Raw genomic sequence first — 15906 nt, forward strand, 5'->3', positions numbered from 1 at the left:
CTCTCAGGAGGGATGTCTCAAAAGCCACGCTGTCAAAAGACAGATGACCCAGGTCCGGGTAAAGGAAAGGACTCTGAGACAACAGGTCCGGAAGTTGAGGCAGCAGGAACGGAGTGTCGATGGAGAGACTCCGAAGATCTGAGTACCAATGCCGTCTGGGCCAAGCTGGAGCCACCACCAGGACAGTGCCTCCATCTTGATTGAACTTCCAAAGAACTTGAGGAAGAAGGGAAACTGGAGGGAATATGTACACATACTGGAAGGTCCACTTCACTGACAATGCATCTACAAAGGTTGCCTTGGCATCCCTTGTTCTGGACCCGTACACCGGCAGTTTGTGATTGTGTCGGGAGGCCATGAGGTCCACCTCTGGTAGGCCCGAACTGTTCACTAGGAGTTGGAAAACTTCTGGGAGAAAAGACCATTCCTCGGTGTGCACATCATGACGGCTGAGAAAGTTTGCATCCCAATTGAGAACTCCCAGAATGAACACCACAGAGATGGCCGGGAGGTGGCCCTCGGCCATGTCAGAATGCGTGACACTTCTGTCATTGCTGCCCGGGTTAGAGTGCCTCCTTGATGGTTGATGTAAGCCACTGTTGTGGCATTGTCGGACTGTACAGGTTTTCCTTGAAGTATGTCCTGGGCCAGTACGAGGGCCCTGTAGACAGCTCGAAGTTCCAATATGTTGATTGGCAGGTTGATTCGACCGATGTCCAACGGCCCTGGAAGTAGTGTTGACTGGTCACTGCGCCCAAGCCCCGGATACTGGCATCCGTTGTTAGGAGTACCCACTCCGGGATCCGAAAGGGACAACCCTTGGTTAGATGAGATGTCTGTAGCCACTAAGATAGGGACATACGAACCTATGGAGAGAGCACCATCGTCTGAGCTCTGATCTGATGGAGCAACCAGTTACACCTGGAGAGGATTAGCCTTTGCAGAGCCCTGGAGTGGAACGGAGCATTCTCAACCATGTCGAAGGAGCATTCTCCACCATGGATCCCAGAACCTGCTTTGCTGAGTGGACTGACAGTCTGCGACTGTGGAGGAATCTGCACTAGTAGTTGAAGTGTGGAGATCTTGTCTGATGTCAGAAAGATTCTCTGATCCTTAGAATCTAGCTGGATTCCCAGATGAACCCATGCTTTGTGAAGGATTCAGGGAGGACTTTTTCCAATTGATTAACCATCCGTGCTTTGAAGGAAAGCGATGGTTAGCTGCAGATGGCGTTGAAGCACCTCTGGGGATCCTGCTAAGAGAAGGAAGTCGTCCAGATATGGTAGCAGTCGGACACCCTGACCACGCAGGTGGGCTGCCATGATAGTCATAATTTTGGTAAATACCTGTGGAGCTGTGAATAGTCCAAAGGGCAGAGCCTGAAATTGGAAGTATGGCTGTAGTATAGCAAACCGGAGATATCGCTGATGAGAGGGTGTTATAGGTACATGTAGGTTAGCGTCCTGAATATCCAGAGATAACAAAGTCCTGGGGAGCCTGGGGCTCCATAGCTAGGATGATAGAGCATAGGGTTTCCATCCTGAACCTGGGCACTCTGAGGAATTTGTTCAGGGATTTGAGGTTGAGGATAGGCCAATGAGACCCATTCGGCTTCTGAACCAGAAAGAGAGTAGAATAATAACCGGCCCCTCGCTGAGATAGCAGGACTGGCACAATTACCCCTGCTTGCAGCAAGGACTATATGGCTTTCTGGATTTGTAGGGCTTTGTTTGGGTCTGAAGGAGGGCCTGTGTAGAAAAACTGGTAGGGAGGCCGTCGAAGACATGAGAGGGCGTACCCGTGAGAGACCACTTCTCTTACCCAAGCGTCCATGGTGGTTTGACACCAGCACTGGGCAAACTGAAGAAGTCGGTCTCCTACTCTGGGATCCCCCAGGGGGAAGCCCATCTGCTGAGGGCTTGTCCTCTGATTTTGAAGCAGAGCGTCTGGTGGTCCAGGGCTGCTTGGTCCTGAGCTTGGCGGCCCAAGTGGAAGCCAACTGCCTAGGAAAGGTCTGACCTTTAGGCTTTCCTTGAGGACAAAAGGACTTAAAAGATGTAGTCCGAGGCATTGTAGTAGTAGTCGCTAAAGGCAGAAATACAGTTTTTGATGCCGCCAATGTGGTTACAATCTTGTCAAGGCCTGGGCCAAACAAGATTTCCCCATTGTAGGGCAATACTTCTAAGCCCTTCTTAGAATTTGCATCGGCTTTCCATAAGCGTAGCTACAGGGTACGGCGGGCTGACACCGCCGTGGCCGAGACTCTGGAGATTAGGAGACTGGCATCCAATGTCGCTTTTCCAATATAGGAAGCTGCATCTCATATGTGAGCTATGAAAGACATTTGATCCCTAGAAACATCTGAGGAAAGAGTCTTCAAGGGCGTCAGCCCAGCTCTCTATAGCATTAGCCACCCATGCAATAGTCATGGTCGGACGGGCATCAGCCCCTGAAAGAGGGTATATCGATTTAAGGCAAGATTCAACATTTCTATCCGTAGGGTCCTTCATAGAGGATACTATAGGGGTAGGCAATGTAGCGCCGTTAATTAATCGCGTAACATGTGAATTCACCGCTGGGGGAGTCTCCCATTTTGAACAGTGAGCCGCAGAAAATGGATAATTGGAGGTCAAACGCTTTTGGGGTCAGACGCTTCTGCCAGGCTGCCACCATCTGTTCAGCTAGTTGATCCGATAGAGGGAACTCTGCTGTTTATACAGTGGGTGCTTTGATTTAGGGGCTGGTTCGTCATCTTCTATGAGTAAGATGGATCTGATAGCTCACACCAAGGCAGGAATATTAATTTTAGACGGACTCTCGTCCTCTCCCAGAGAGGAGTCAGTGTTAGAGAGATCAGCATCTTCTGCCTCCTCAGATGACACCTCTGACAGCTGCGTGGACTGTGAGGATAACACAGGACGCTTAGAGGGCTTACTGGGTAGGATACATCAGTCCATCCCCCTATACCCCCGCCCCCGAGTCAGAGGCACCCCAGTTTCGTTGGTGCCCAGCCGGAGTCGGGTCACCATTATGCAGTGGGCTGGTTATGCAGCCCAAATAGCTTTATTTTTATGATTTTATTTAGTTTTAGTACTTTATCTGCTGAGCGCACAGCAGCAGACTGTCCGCAGTATGTCTGTACTGCCGCTCCGTCACCTTTCCGGGCGCCGCAACGCCAGCTGCGGCTGGGGATTTTGGTGGGGCATCGCAGGGACCTTGCTAGCCGGCCCCGCGGACGGATCCAGACTGCATCCCGGACACAATTAGACAGATAAGGCGGGTCACCACGGATTGGCAGTCTTAGAGTGAACACAGGCTTTGTCCACAGTGATCCACTAAACCACCAGGGTAAAGATGGAGCAGGAATCCAGCGTGCCGGTGGTTAATAATTAGCATGGGGAGGTCAGCTTTCCCCATTACAGCGGCCCCTGCCCTGAGCTCAGGGCGCCATTCCTCTGAGGTCTCGCTTCCCTGAGCTGCTCTCCTCCTCTGACCACGCCCCCTCAGAGGTCTCTGGCGGCCATTTTCTCCAGGCTCAGCCACAGCTCTCTCAGGGAAACGCAGGGTACAGTCCCCCTAAAATTCCTCTCCCTGGAGTCAGGTTATGTAGCGCTATAGCCTAGTAGATGTTGAGTCACTGACCACAGAATCTGTGTAGATGATTGTAGTGCCCTTCCTGGTTTGTATGTGACTTATTCTAGCGCTGCCTGTCTGTATATAACTCTATACTGTCAGTATATATCTTACCCTTTTTTTCCTCACTTTGCCCTAACATACAGGTGTGTTCAGAGTTTTTCCTGTGACTCACATCACTTGTATTTGTGAGGGTTGTCACATACAGTTGGTTACTGCACTATGCCATATTTGTGCTATGCGCTCCTGCAGATTGCCCAAGCATAAGACAGGATCAGTATATTGCATTCCTACTTGTATTCTACATACCCAGTGGTTGCATTATACCCAGTACCATATAGTGTAACCACGCAGTTAAAGTTGAAAGCTTTAACTGCGTGGTGCCCAGTCCTCAACAACCACCTACACCCCAAGGTCTCCCTGAGGAGCCATATGGACCCTGAAAAAGAAATTATGTTACATTAAAGCCCCTGTTTACAAACCACGTCTATGGAAAGTATCCTCTGAGAAGACGTGGTCTGTGGAAAGTGTCCTCTGAGAAGACGTGGTCTGTGGAAAGTGTCCTCTGAGAAGACGTGGTCTGTGGAAAGTGTCCTCTGAGAAGACGTGGTCTGTGGAAAGTGTCCTCTGAGAAGACGTGGTCTGTGGAAAGTGTCCTCTGAGAAGACGTGGTCTGTGGAAAGTGTCCTCTGAGAAGACGTGGTCTGTGGAAAGTGTCCTCTGAGAAGACGTGGTTCTCAAATTATCAGAAACACTTGATGCAAATCTCAGTGTGAATCCAGTAAAACCGGTAACTAACAGCACTTTCTGTGTCTGTGGAACACGGACCCAGAGGATTTGTCACCAGCTAGTAACGTTGCCCCCAAGCCTCTGACAGAGGTGCCTGTATTCCTGGCTGTTATGTCTCCAGTGTCGGCACCGACACCAGAACTGCAGGAGAAAAGCAGAGTTAGGGGCTGATTCAGACAATGCCCATCAATGCTGTGATCCCGTATGCAGCGGGCTTGCGAAAATATGCTAACAACTGAGCCATCGTCACAGAGACGCCCGCCTCCAGCGTCTCACATCCGCCGCTTACATACTATACCAAAAACCTACATGCACATGGAACCTCTGAGGGAGCCTCTGTGCTAGACAGAGCGTCTCACCTAAGACGCAGGGCCCTCTTCACCTGCGCACAAATTTGCACGCCCAGGGTCCCGGCACACCTGCGTTATTTTAGCCACCCCCAATTACTTCCCCAGGCGCTGACTACCGGTCACTCACTTTGTAAATAAATCCTCTGCTCGAGCGCCGCCGCTAACCAATCACTGTGCGTGCGCAGATCGGCTTTGGTCTGAGCGCAGATCGGCTTTGGTCTGAGCGCAGATCGGCTTTGGTGCATGCGCCTTAGTAAAAAAATGACTCCACTGCGCCCAACATCAATATTGCGTCCATCTGTGAAGCAGGCTGTTACTCCCCAGTGATGGGTGTCTCTAGTGTTTGCCCTGACACCAGGACTGTAGGGGAAACTCCCCAGTAATAGGGGTCAGTGCACGGTTCCCTCCCATTGGCTGCTGCTTGCTGGGTGCACAGTTTTGCCATATAACAGTGTCACAGGTAAATGACATACTGATGATTGGGGTACAATGCTAGCGGCACACAGGCTCCCTCTCTCAGATGTCAGGTTGACAGGTTCTATACCTTACTAGACAGTGCCTTGACAGTCAGCGTCACATCACAGGGAACCTTTCCAGGATTGAGGATCTTAAAGCGAGCTGAGGAGGTCTGCCCGACGAGTACGTTCCAGAACAAGAAGCGGTTCTCCTCTTCCAGGTATATTCCACCTGCCTGGAGGGGTGGCAGACATTGCAGAATTCTGGCATCGGGTACAACACGGTGCTCTTCAAATATACTGGCAATGTCATCTGTGTCAAACCCTACAAGAAAGGAGGATTTATAGCTACACATGGGACCAGGAGCATAAATCACATCTGTGCATTGTTCTGACGATCTGCTTAATGTAGAAGGTATCTAATCTGGCTCGGGAATAGAACCTGGCACTTGTTTACCTGGGGTGCAGGCTTCAGTGAGCAGACGGAAGGGAATACCAGCAGGGTTGTCTTTTGGATGACGATCAGAAATATCTATCGCCAGGCACTCCTCACTCTTCCCCAGCTGGTCAGCAAAACACTCCACGGTAATTATCTGAGAACCTCCAGGTGGGATGCTGCCGAAGCCAGGAGACACGGTAAACATGCCCAGCGTAAAGCGTGCCTGAGAAAAGGTACAAAGGAGTAATAATCAGGGTCCACACTCACATCGTCCCACAAAATTCTCCACTCACACAAATATTTATTCCACAAGGCAAAGTCTCCAGTCATCGGATCACATCTGACTATGGCTACGGAGACATTATTTTAAAAAGAAAACCCGGGGAACATACTGTAGCACAACACAGAGCAGGACTATCGGTGGAGAAGCAGCTACCTGCCCAGAAGTGCTGGTCTCCTTCAGCTGGGAATCAGCACGCTTGACTTTGCTTATGGCAACAGATCTACTGGATCCTGAGCCGTCTTGGGAACGAGCCCTCTTTATTCCGTGAACCGGTCTACAAGACAGTTATGGTTACATGACATACACAGACTCGGACCTACACTCAACAGAGGCTTTTTCCAATCCTAAATTCAATCAATTAGGAGGGATTGATTAACATTTCAAAGACAAGATGGACAGTACTACAAAAGCTGGTAAAATGGATTAATGCAAATGCATCTTTATTAGACATATAATTGATCCACGATACCAATATCATCGGGAGGTCAAGTCTACATTGACTTGAGGTCTCACTGAATCATCAAAGTCTCCCTTTCATAAGTCAATAAGGACACCGTACAGTGCAAGCGATAGATCAGGATCCCGGCTGAGGACCTACCGGTATGATGAGCACCATCTAGACTGGCATAAATAGGTCTCTATACAAACAGCCGTCACTCATACCCTTTTTTGACAGGTTGAACCATCACTTCACGAATCATCTTGCTGATGTTGTAGCGAAATTCAAGCAGACCACAATTCTCCAAAGTGAAGGTAGACAACCTGCGACTGCCCAGCAACATGGCACCAAAGTTGACATCGGAGGATGAGGGGAGGCGGTATTTGGAAAACGCAGAGGAGACAGACACCCGGATTGGGATACTCGCTATCGTCTCCCCGCCCTCAGACAGGTTGGGCTCAATAACCTGCAGGAAGGGCAGAGAGGAGAGGACCCAACATGACACAATTCAGCAATTTAATGAGTGAAACCAGAAGACATTAATTACTCATTTTGAAGATTAATTATCTGAATAAAATATATCTTTATGAAATGAATAGAAATAATAGTATCTGCTTTATAGTTTATACTAATATGTGGATAGGAGACAATACTGCATATCTATGTGCTGGGGGCACTGCGTTACTTCTCTCATGTCCACAGGAAATGCCACCAGAGAATGTTGGTCCTTACCCACTAATGAATGGTTATTCCACATGTCCCTGATCCTGTACTCCACCTGTCCCTGATCCTGTACTCCACATGTCCCTGATCCTGTGCTCCACCTCTCCTTGATCCTGTGCTCCACCTCTCCTTGATCCTGTACTCCACCTGTCCCTGATCCTGTTCTCCACCTGTCCCTGATCCTGTACTCCACCTGTCCCTGATCCTGTACTCCACCTGTCCCTGATCCCGTACTCCACCTCTCCCTGATCCTGTACTCCACATGTCCCTGATCCTTCTCCTTGTCCTACTACCGAGGCTGCTCCTTGTCCTACTACTTACGCTTCTCCTTGTCCTACTACTGATGCTTCTCCTTGTCCTACTACTGATGCTTCTTCTTGTCCTACTACTGACCCTTCTCCTTGTCCTACTACTGACGCTGCTCCTTGTCCTACTACTGACCCTTCTCCTTGTCCTACTACTGACGCTTCTCCTTGTCCTGCTACTGACGCTGCTCCTTGTCCTGCTACTGACGCTTCTCCTTGTCCTGCTACTGACGCTTCTCCTTGTCCTACTACTGACGCTTCTCCTTGTCCTGCTGCCGACGCTGTTTCTTGTGATTGTTGTCCGTGTTATGTATGTTGTATTTATTTGCATTTATGTTACTAATGTCTGTCCCTTACCTGACATTTCAGGACGGGTTTGTCAGTGATCTGCGCCTCCTTCTTGGCCTTGAAGATGATCTGGACCTGGGTGGCTCGGTCATTGGGGCTGAGTGTCCCTTTCTGTGGCAGGATGGAAAAGATGGAGTTCAAATCCGGCATTCCCGGTCCAGTAGCCTCCATGGAGAAACTGCAGACAAGGAGAAAGGGAGCAGTCTTGTATTTACCATTCCTGGTTAGGACATGAGATAGGGAAGGAAGGAGGTAACTAGGCCTCAGGGCCAGAAGGCACAGAAACTTTGGAAAGAGTTTGTGAACCTCCAGTATAAATACAATATATTATGAGACATGATCTTCATGTAAGACCTATTACTAGATAAGCTGCTAATCCTCATACAATGTTACTCTATCGCTGCTGGAGTGTGTGGACCTTCTGGTAGGGTAACTGGTGTCACCTATGGTAGCAATCGCTCCAACCAATCACTGGCTTTGTGGAGTCCTGATATTTTTGGTACTTCCCAAATAACACTTCATGCGTTATGCCTCAAACCTTCAGCGTTATGTCTGGGCATGAATTAACCGTTCCTCAACATGACATAAGATGCCACAGATACTGTGACATCCCCTGGGCAGTATACACCAGGGCGTATAGTTCCCTTCATGCACAATGCGGGATACGGAAGTGTTTGTATTAACAGCTCAAGACAAAGTAATTTAGACTGAAAAGAAATGATAGTGAGCAGCATTAGGTCCAGGATATAAGCTCCACAGAAGGACTGGGCCTGGCCGCCTGCGCGGGGTAAGGCCCTGGCCTTGGGATGTGGTGTTTCCATTTCTACAGTCGTTCCCTGTTTATGGTAAGAAGACAATTTGCTCCAGTCAGGAAGGTGAATCCCAGACACAAGCGGACGGTCAGTCCCTACGACAGATGTCACACATGGGCGTGATGGGCTTGCTGCCTCTTCTTCTTCATCAATAAACACTGTATTGATTAAATAAAACAGGGGCACACACCCTTGGAGGGAAGGGGGTCTCAGGGTCACCTAATCCTAGCCCTGTTGTGCAGGAACTGACAGCCAGTTATGTAGGACAGGAACGGAGCACACACACCAGCTGGAAGCCCATATTGTACAGAATAAATGTCTGTACTCAGTGTAATTGGATAAATCCTCACAAACAGGATGCAGTCAATATCCCGCCCGCGGGGATTCCGGTGGTCAGAAACCGGCGTCAGAATCCCGGAGCCCACATGCAGGCTGTTGGAATCCCGAAGCCAAGTAGCGGGATTATTGGCAGGCCTAGCGTTAGACACTACTGGGGGAGGGTTAGGCCAGGCTTGCCTACCTTCCCGATTTGGCCGGGAGCCTCCCGAAAATCGTGCGCCACTCCAGACCCCCGGAAAGGCAGGCAAGCCTCCTGGCGGCCGCCGATCCATCCGGCCTACCCTCCCCCCACAGTGATGATAGAAACCACCACAGCAGGGGGGGGTGTGACGCGATTAGCGATGAATCGCGTCATTGTGGCCCCTCCCCCTGCTTCACAATGCCGTTAATTTTGGCATTGTAAAAGGGGGCGGGGCCACAATCGAGGGTTAGGTTCAGGTACCGGGGAGGGAGGTTAGGTTCAGGTACCGGGGAGGGAGGTTAGGTTCAGGTACCGGGGAGGGAGGTTAGGTTCAGGTACCGGGGAGGGAGGTTAGGTTCAGGTACCAGGGAGGGAAGGTTAGGTTTAGGCACTAGGAGGGAGGTTAGGTTCAGGTACCGGGGAGAGAAGTTTAGGTTCAGGTACTAGGAGGGAAGATTAGGCTTAGGCACTAGGAGGGAGGTTAGGTTCAGGTACCAGGGAGGGAGGTTAGGTTCAGGTACTAGGAGAGAAGGTTAGGTTTAGGCACTAGGAGGGAGGTTAGGTTCAGGTACCGGGGAGGGAAGTTAGGTTCAGGTACTAGGAGAGAAGGTTAGGTTAAGGCACTAGGAGGGAGGTTAGGTTCAGGTACCGGGGAGGGAAGTTTAGGTTCAGGTACCGGGGAGGGAGGTTAGGTTCAGGTACTAGGAGGGAAGATTAGGCTTAGGCACTAGGAGGGAGGTTAGGTTCAGGTACCAGGGAGGGAGGTTAGGTTCAGGTACTAGGAGAGAAGGTTAGGTTTAGGCACTAGGAGGGAGGTTAGGTTCAGGTACCAGGGAGGGAAGGTTAGGTTCAGGTACCGGGGAGGGAAGGTTAGGTTCAGGTACCGGGGAGGGAAGGTTAGGTTCAGGTACCGGGGAGGGAAGGTTAGGTTCAGGTACCGGGGAGGGAAGGTTAGGTTCAGGTACCGGGGAGGGAAGGTTAGGTTCAGGTACCGGGGAGGGAAGGTTAGGTTCAGGTACCGGGGAGGGAAGGTTAGGTTCAGGTACCGGGGAGGGAAGGTTAAGTTCAGGTACCGGGGAGGGAAGGTTAGGTTCAGGTACCGGGGAGGGAAGGTTAGGTTCAGGTACCGGGGAGGGAAGGTTAGGTTCAGGTACCGGGGAGGGAAGGTTAGGTTCAGGTACCGGGGAGGGAAGGTTAGGTTCAGGTACTAGGAGGGAAGATTAGGCTTAGGCACTAGGAGGGAGGTTAGGTTCAGGTACCGGGGAGGCAGGTTAGGTTCAGGTACCGGGGAGGCAGGGTTAGGTTCAGGTACCGGGGAGGGAAGGTTAGGTTTAGGCATTAGGAGGGAAGGTTAGGTTTAGGCACTAGGAGGGAGGTTAGATTCAGGTACCGGGGAGGGAAGGTTAGGTTCAGGTACCGGGGAGGGAAGGTTAGGTTCAGGTACCGGGGAGGGAAGGTTAGGTTCAGGTACTAGGAGGGAAGATTAGGCTTAGGCACTAGGAGGGAGGTTAGGTTCAGGTACCAGGGAGGGAGGTTAGGTTCAGGTACTAGGAGAGAAGGTTAGGTTTAGGCACTAGGAGGGAGGTTAGGTTCAGGTACCGGGGAGGGAAGTTAGGTTCAGGTACTAGGAGAGAAGGTTAGGTTAAGGCACTAGGAGGGAGGTTAGGTTCAGGTACCGGGGAGGGAAGTTTAGGTTCAGGTACCGGGGAGGGAGGTTAGGTTCAGGTACTAGGAGGGAAGATTAGGCTTAGGCACTAGGAGGGAGGTTAGGTTCAGGTACCAGGGAGGGAGGTTAGGTTCAGGTACTAGGAGAGAAGGTTAGGTTTAGGCACTAGGAGGGAGGTTAGGTTCAGGTACCGGGGAGGGAAGGTTAGGTTCAGGTACCGGGGAGGGAAGGTTAGGTTCAGGTACCGGGGAGGGAAGGTTAGGTTCAGGTACCGGGGAGGGAAGGTTAGGTTCAGGTACCGGGGAGGGAAGGTTAGGTTCAGGTACCGGGGAGGGAAGGTTAGGTTCAGGTACCGGGGAGGGAAGGTTAAGTTCAGGTACCGGGGAGGGAAGGTTAGGTTCAGGTACCGGGGAGGGAAGGTTAGGTTCAGGTACCGGGGAGGGAAGGTTAGGTTCAGGTACCGGGGAGGGAAGGTTAGGTTCAGGTACCGGGGAGGGAAGGTTAGGTTCAGGTACTAGGAGGGAAGATTAGGCTTAGGCACTAGGAGGGAGGTTAGGTTCAGGTACCGGGGAGGCAGGTTAGGTTCAGGTACCGGGGAGGCAGGGTTAGGTTCAGGTACCGGGGAGGGAAGGTTAGGTTTAGGCATTAGGAGGGAAGGTTAGGTTTAGGCACTAGGAGGGAGGTTAGATTCAGGTACCGGGGAGGGAAGGTTAGGTTCAGGTACCGGGGAGGGAAGGTTAGGTTCAGGTACCGGGGAGGGAAGGTTAGGTTCAGGTACCGGGGAGGGAAGGTTAGGTTCAGGTACTAGGAGGGAAGATTAGGCTCAGGTACTAGGAGGGAAGATTAGGCTTAGGCACTAGGAGGGAGGTTAGGTTCAGGTACCAGGGAGGGAGGTTAGGTTCAGGTACTAGGAGAGAAGGTTAGGTTTAGGCACTAGGAGGGAGGTTAGATTCAGGTACCGGGGAGGGAAGGTTAGGTTCAGGTACCGGGGAGGGAAGGTTAGGTTCAGGTACCGGGGAGGGAAGGTTAGGTACAGGTGAATAGCAAAAATCCAGCACCTGCAGGTAAAACCTCGCACCTAATCGCACATGCAGGTAAAACCTCGCACCTAATCGCACATGCAGGTAAAACCTCGCACCTAATCACACCTGCAGGTAAAACCTCGCACCTAATCGCCCCTGCAGGTAAAACCTCGCACCTAATCGCACCTGCAGGTAAAACCTCGCACCTAATCGCACATGCAGGTAAAACCTCGCACCTAATCGCACATGCAAGTAAAACCTCGCACCTAATCGCACCTGCAGGTAAAACCTCGCACCTAATCGCACCTGCAGGTAAAACCTCGCACCTAATCGCACATGCAAGTAAAACCTCGCACCTAATCGCACATGCAGGTAAAACCTCGCACCTAATCGCACCTGCAGGTAAAACCTCGCACCTAATCGCACCTGCAGGTAAAACCTCGCACCTAATCGCACATGCAGGTAAAACCTTGCACCTAATCGCACCTGCAGGTAAAACCTCACACCTAATCACACCTGCAGGTAAAACCTCGCACCTAATCGCACCTGCAGGTAAAACCTCGCACCTAATCGCACCTGCAGGTAAAACCTCGCACCTAATTGCACCTGCAGGTAAAACCTCGCACCTAATCGCCCCTGCAGGTAAAACCTCGCACCTAATCGCACATGCAGGTAAAACCTCGCACCTAATCGCACATGCAGGTAAGACCTCACAGGTGCAGGATTTTTGCTATTCACGCCCCCAATTGAATATGCCCCATAGAATAAAATCACCCTATATAACATTATAACGCAGAGCACCCTGCTAGGTGACTGAGAGTGAGGTGTAATCTTCCCCGATATCATCTCCAGATCAGTCATCTGAGATGTGATCTGCACACGGGACAGGGATGTATTCATAGAAAAACATTCATCATCAATGACTATGTAATATTCAGTTATAAACAAGCAATGGGGAGAGCTGGGGGCACCAGAACAGTCCCATCGTCCTGCAATCTCATTATTTCCAGCGTGTCCTGTGATGTTCTGTCTCTGGAAGCCTCATTGTACACAGAACACTGGTCTTAGTCACACAACCTCTATCATTTACCTGAAGCCAATCTCATATTTCCCTTTGTTTTTCAATGAAACCGTGTGTTTTACTTCATCCGTCACCTTCACCACCCCGAAGTCCAGACCTCCATCTGTACCTGCAGAAAGAACTCACAGTGAGCTGTCTGCATGCCTGTATAATCACTGTGTACAGCGGATATTACCTAATTACTGTACTGCGTGCCTGTATAATCACAGTGTACAGCGGATATTACCTACATACAGTACTGCGTGCCTGTATAATCACTGTGTACAGCGGATATTACCTACATACAGTACTGCGTGCCTGTATAATCTGTGTGTACAGCGGATATTACCTACATACAGTACTGCGTGCCTGTATAATCTGTGTGTACAGCGGATATTACCTACATACAGTACTGCGTGCCTGTATAATCACTGTGTACAGCGGATATTGCCTACATACAGTACTGCGTGCCTGTATAATCACTGTGTACAGCGGATATTGCCTACATACAGTACTGCGTCCCTGTATAATCTGTGTGTACAGCGGATATTACCTACATACAGTACTGCGTGCCTGTATAATCTGTGTGTACAGCGGATATTACCTACATACAGTACTGCGTGCCTGTATAATCTGTGTGTACAGCGGATATTGCCTACATACAGTACTGCGTGCCTGTATAATCACTGTGTACAGCGGATATTGCCTACATACAGTACTGCGTCCCTGTATAATCTGTGTGTACAGCGGATATTACCTACATACAGTACTGCGTGCCTGTATAATCACTGTGTACAGCGGATATTACCTACATACAGTACTGCGTGCCTGTATAATCTGTGTGTACAGCGGATATTACCTACATACAGTACTGCGTGCCTGTATAATCTGTGTGTACAGCGGATATTACCTACATACAGTACTGCGTGCCTGTATAATCTGTGTGTACAGCGGATATTACCTACATACAGTACTGCGTGCCTGTATAATCACTGTGTACAGCGGATATTACCTACATACAGTACTGCGTGCCTGTATAATCTGTGTGTACAGCGGATATTACCTACATACAGTACTGCGTGCCTGTATAATCTGTGTGTACAGCGGATATTGGCTACATACAGTATTGCGTGCCTGTATAATCACTGTGTACAGCGGATATTGGCTACATACAGTACTGTGTGCCTGTATAATCACTGTGTACAGCGGATGTTACCTACATACAATACGGCGTGCCTGTATAATCTGTGTGTACAGCGGATATTAACTACATACAGTACTGCGTACCTGTATAATCTGTGTGTACAGCAGATATTGCCTACATACCTGTGTAATCTGTGTGTACAGCGGATATTACCTACATACAGTACTGCGTGCCTGTATAATCTGTGTGTACAGCGGATATTACTTACATACAGTACTGCGTGCCTGTATAATCGGTGATGGGGAGATGGTATTGGGCAGAAGCAGTGGGTGACGGGGGGAGGGGCAGAGAGTTACTTCCTCCCTCTCCCTTGTTACTATCCCCCGTAACCCTCTGCCCCTCCCCCCGTCACCCAATGCTTCTGCCCAATACCCTCTGCCCCTCCCCCACTGCCCCTCCCCATAACCCACAGCCTCCCTTGTCAACCCCTGCCACCCACTGCCTGTCTGTCCATGGGGCAAAACATCTGGACCAACCACCTGCAAGTCAGTCACAGGTGTATACAGCAGAGGTTACCTATATACAATAAGGCATACCTGTATAATCAGAGTATACAGCAAACATTGCTTATATATAATACATGTGTTATACATTAAATATATCGGGCCAAATGCCAATTTCGCAAAAGTGCTGATTTATTGTTTAAAGCAGCAAAAACAAACTGGTATTGCCTAAATCCTGCAGCTAAATCGCAGACTCTGCACTTTTGCCAAATTGGGACCTCTGACCTTTGGGCGGATGTGGTGTTGCAGAGCGGATGTGTAGACGTCTAGGAATAGGGCGGATGTGGTGTTGCAGAGCGGTTGTGTAGACGTCTAGGAATAGGGCAGATGTGGTGTTGCAGAGCGGTTGTGTAGACCTCTAGGAATAGGGCGGATGTGGTGTTGCAGAGCGGATGTGTAGACGTCTAGGAATAGGGCGGATGTGGTGTTGCAGAGCGGATGTGTAGACGTCTAGGAATAGGGCGGATGTGGTGTTGCAGAGCGGATGTGTAGACGTCTAGGAATAGGGCGGATGTGGTGTTGCAGAGCGGTTGTGTAGACCTCTAGGAATAGGGCGGATGTGGTGGTGCAGAGCGGTTGTGTAGACCTCTAGGAATAGGGCGGATGTGGTGGTGCAGAGCGGTTGTGTAGACCTCTAGGAATAGGGCGGATGTGGTGGTGCAGAGCGGTTGTGTAGACCTCTAGGAATAGGGCGGATGTGGTGGTGCAGAGCGGTTGTGTAGACCTCTAGGAATAGGGCGGATGTAGTGGTGCAGAGCGGTTGTGTAGACCTCTAGGAATAGGGCGGATGTGGTGTTGCAGAGCGGTTGTGTAGACCTCTAGGAATAGGGCGGATGTGGTGGTGCAGAGCGGTTGTGTAGACCTCTAGGAATAGGGCGGATGTGGTGTTGCAGAGCGGTTGTGTAGACCTCTAGGAATAGGGTGGATGTGGTGGTGCAGAGCGGTTGTGTAGACCTCTAGGAATAGGGCGGATGTGGTGGTGCAGAGCGGATGTATAGGGCAGGAGAAGTACCTTTAGGGAAGCTAATATCCAGAGACACATCGTAAGACTCTGCCAACACCTGGATGTTCTCAAGCTGGACAATGCCCAGGATATTCTCCACATCAGAGACCTGGAGAGAGAAGAGAATAATTTCTATGTAGTAATTGTGTACTAAGAGCGGGCAGCGCTGGCACAGTGTGGAGGCACACCCCTATAAGGGCAGAGCTGCCACAGTAAGGAGGCACACCCCTATAAGGGCAGAGCTGGCAGAGTGAGGAGGAGCGCCCCTATGAGGACAGTGCTGGCACAGTGAGAAGCGCCCTATGAGGGTAGAGATGGCACAGTGAAAAAACAAACCTCTATGAGGACAGAG

At 50.3% G+C, this 15906-nt stretch overlaps 1 protein-coding gene across 1 annotated transcript in view; it reads right to left on the reverse strand.

Moving 5' to 3' along the window:
* HYDIN (HYDIN axonemal central pair apparatus protein) overlaps positions 1 to 15906 on the reverse strand; it is a 329731-nt gene that overhangs the window by 58820 nt on the left and 255005 nt on the right. Inside the window, 7 exon segments of the mRNA XM_088455949.1 lie at positions 5317 to 5552; positions 5685 to 5889; positions 6103 to 6223; positions 6613 to 6854; positions 7774 to 7942; positions 12875 to 12974; positions 15564 to 15663. Coding sequence (XP_088312075.1) covers positions 5317 to 5552; positions 5685 to 5889; positions 6103 to 6223; positions 6613 to 6854; positions 7774 to 7942; positions 12875 to 12974; positions 15564 to 15663 — 1173 coding nt within the window.

Source organism: Taudactylus pleione, unplaced genomic scaffold (genome assembly GCF_031769625.1).
Source record: "Taudactylus pleione unplaced genomic scaffold, aTauple2 ptg000681l, whole genome shotgun sequence".
Classification (NCBI taxonomy): domain Eukaryota; kingdom Metazoa; phylum Chordata; class Amphibia; order Anura; family Myobatrachidae; genus Taudactylus; species Taudactylus pleione.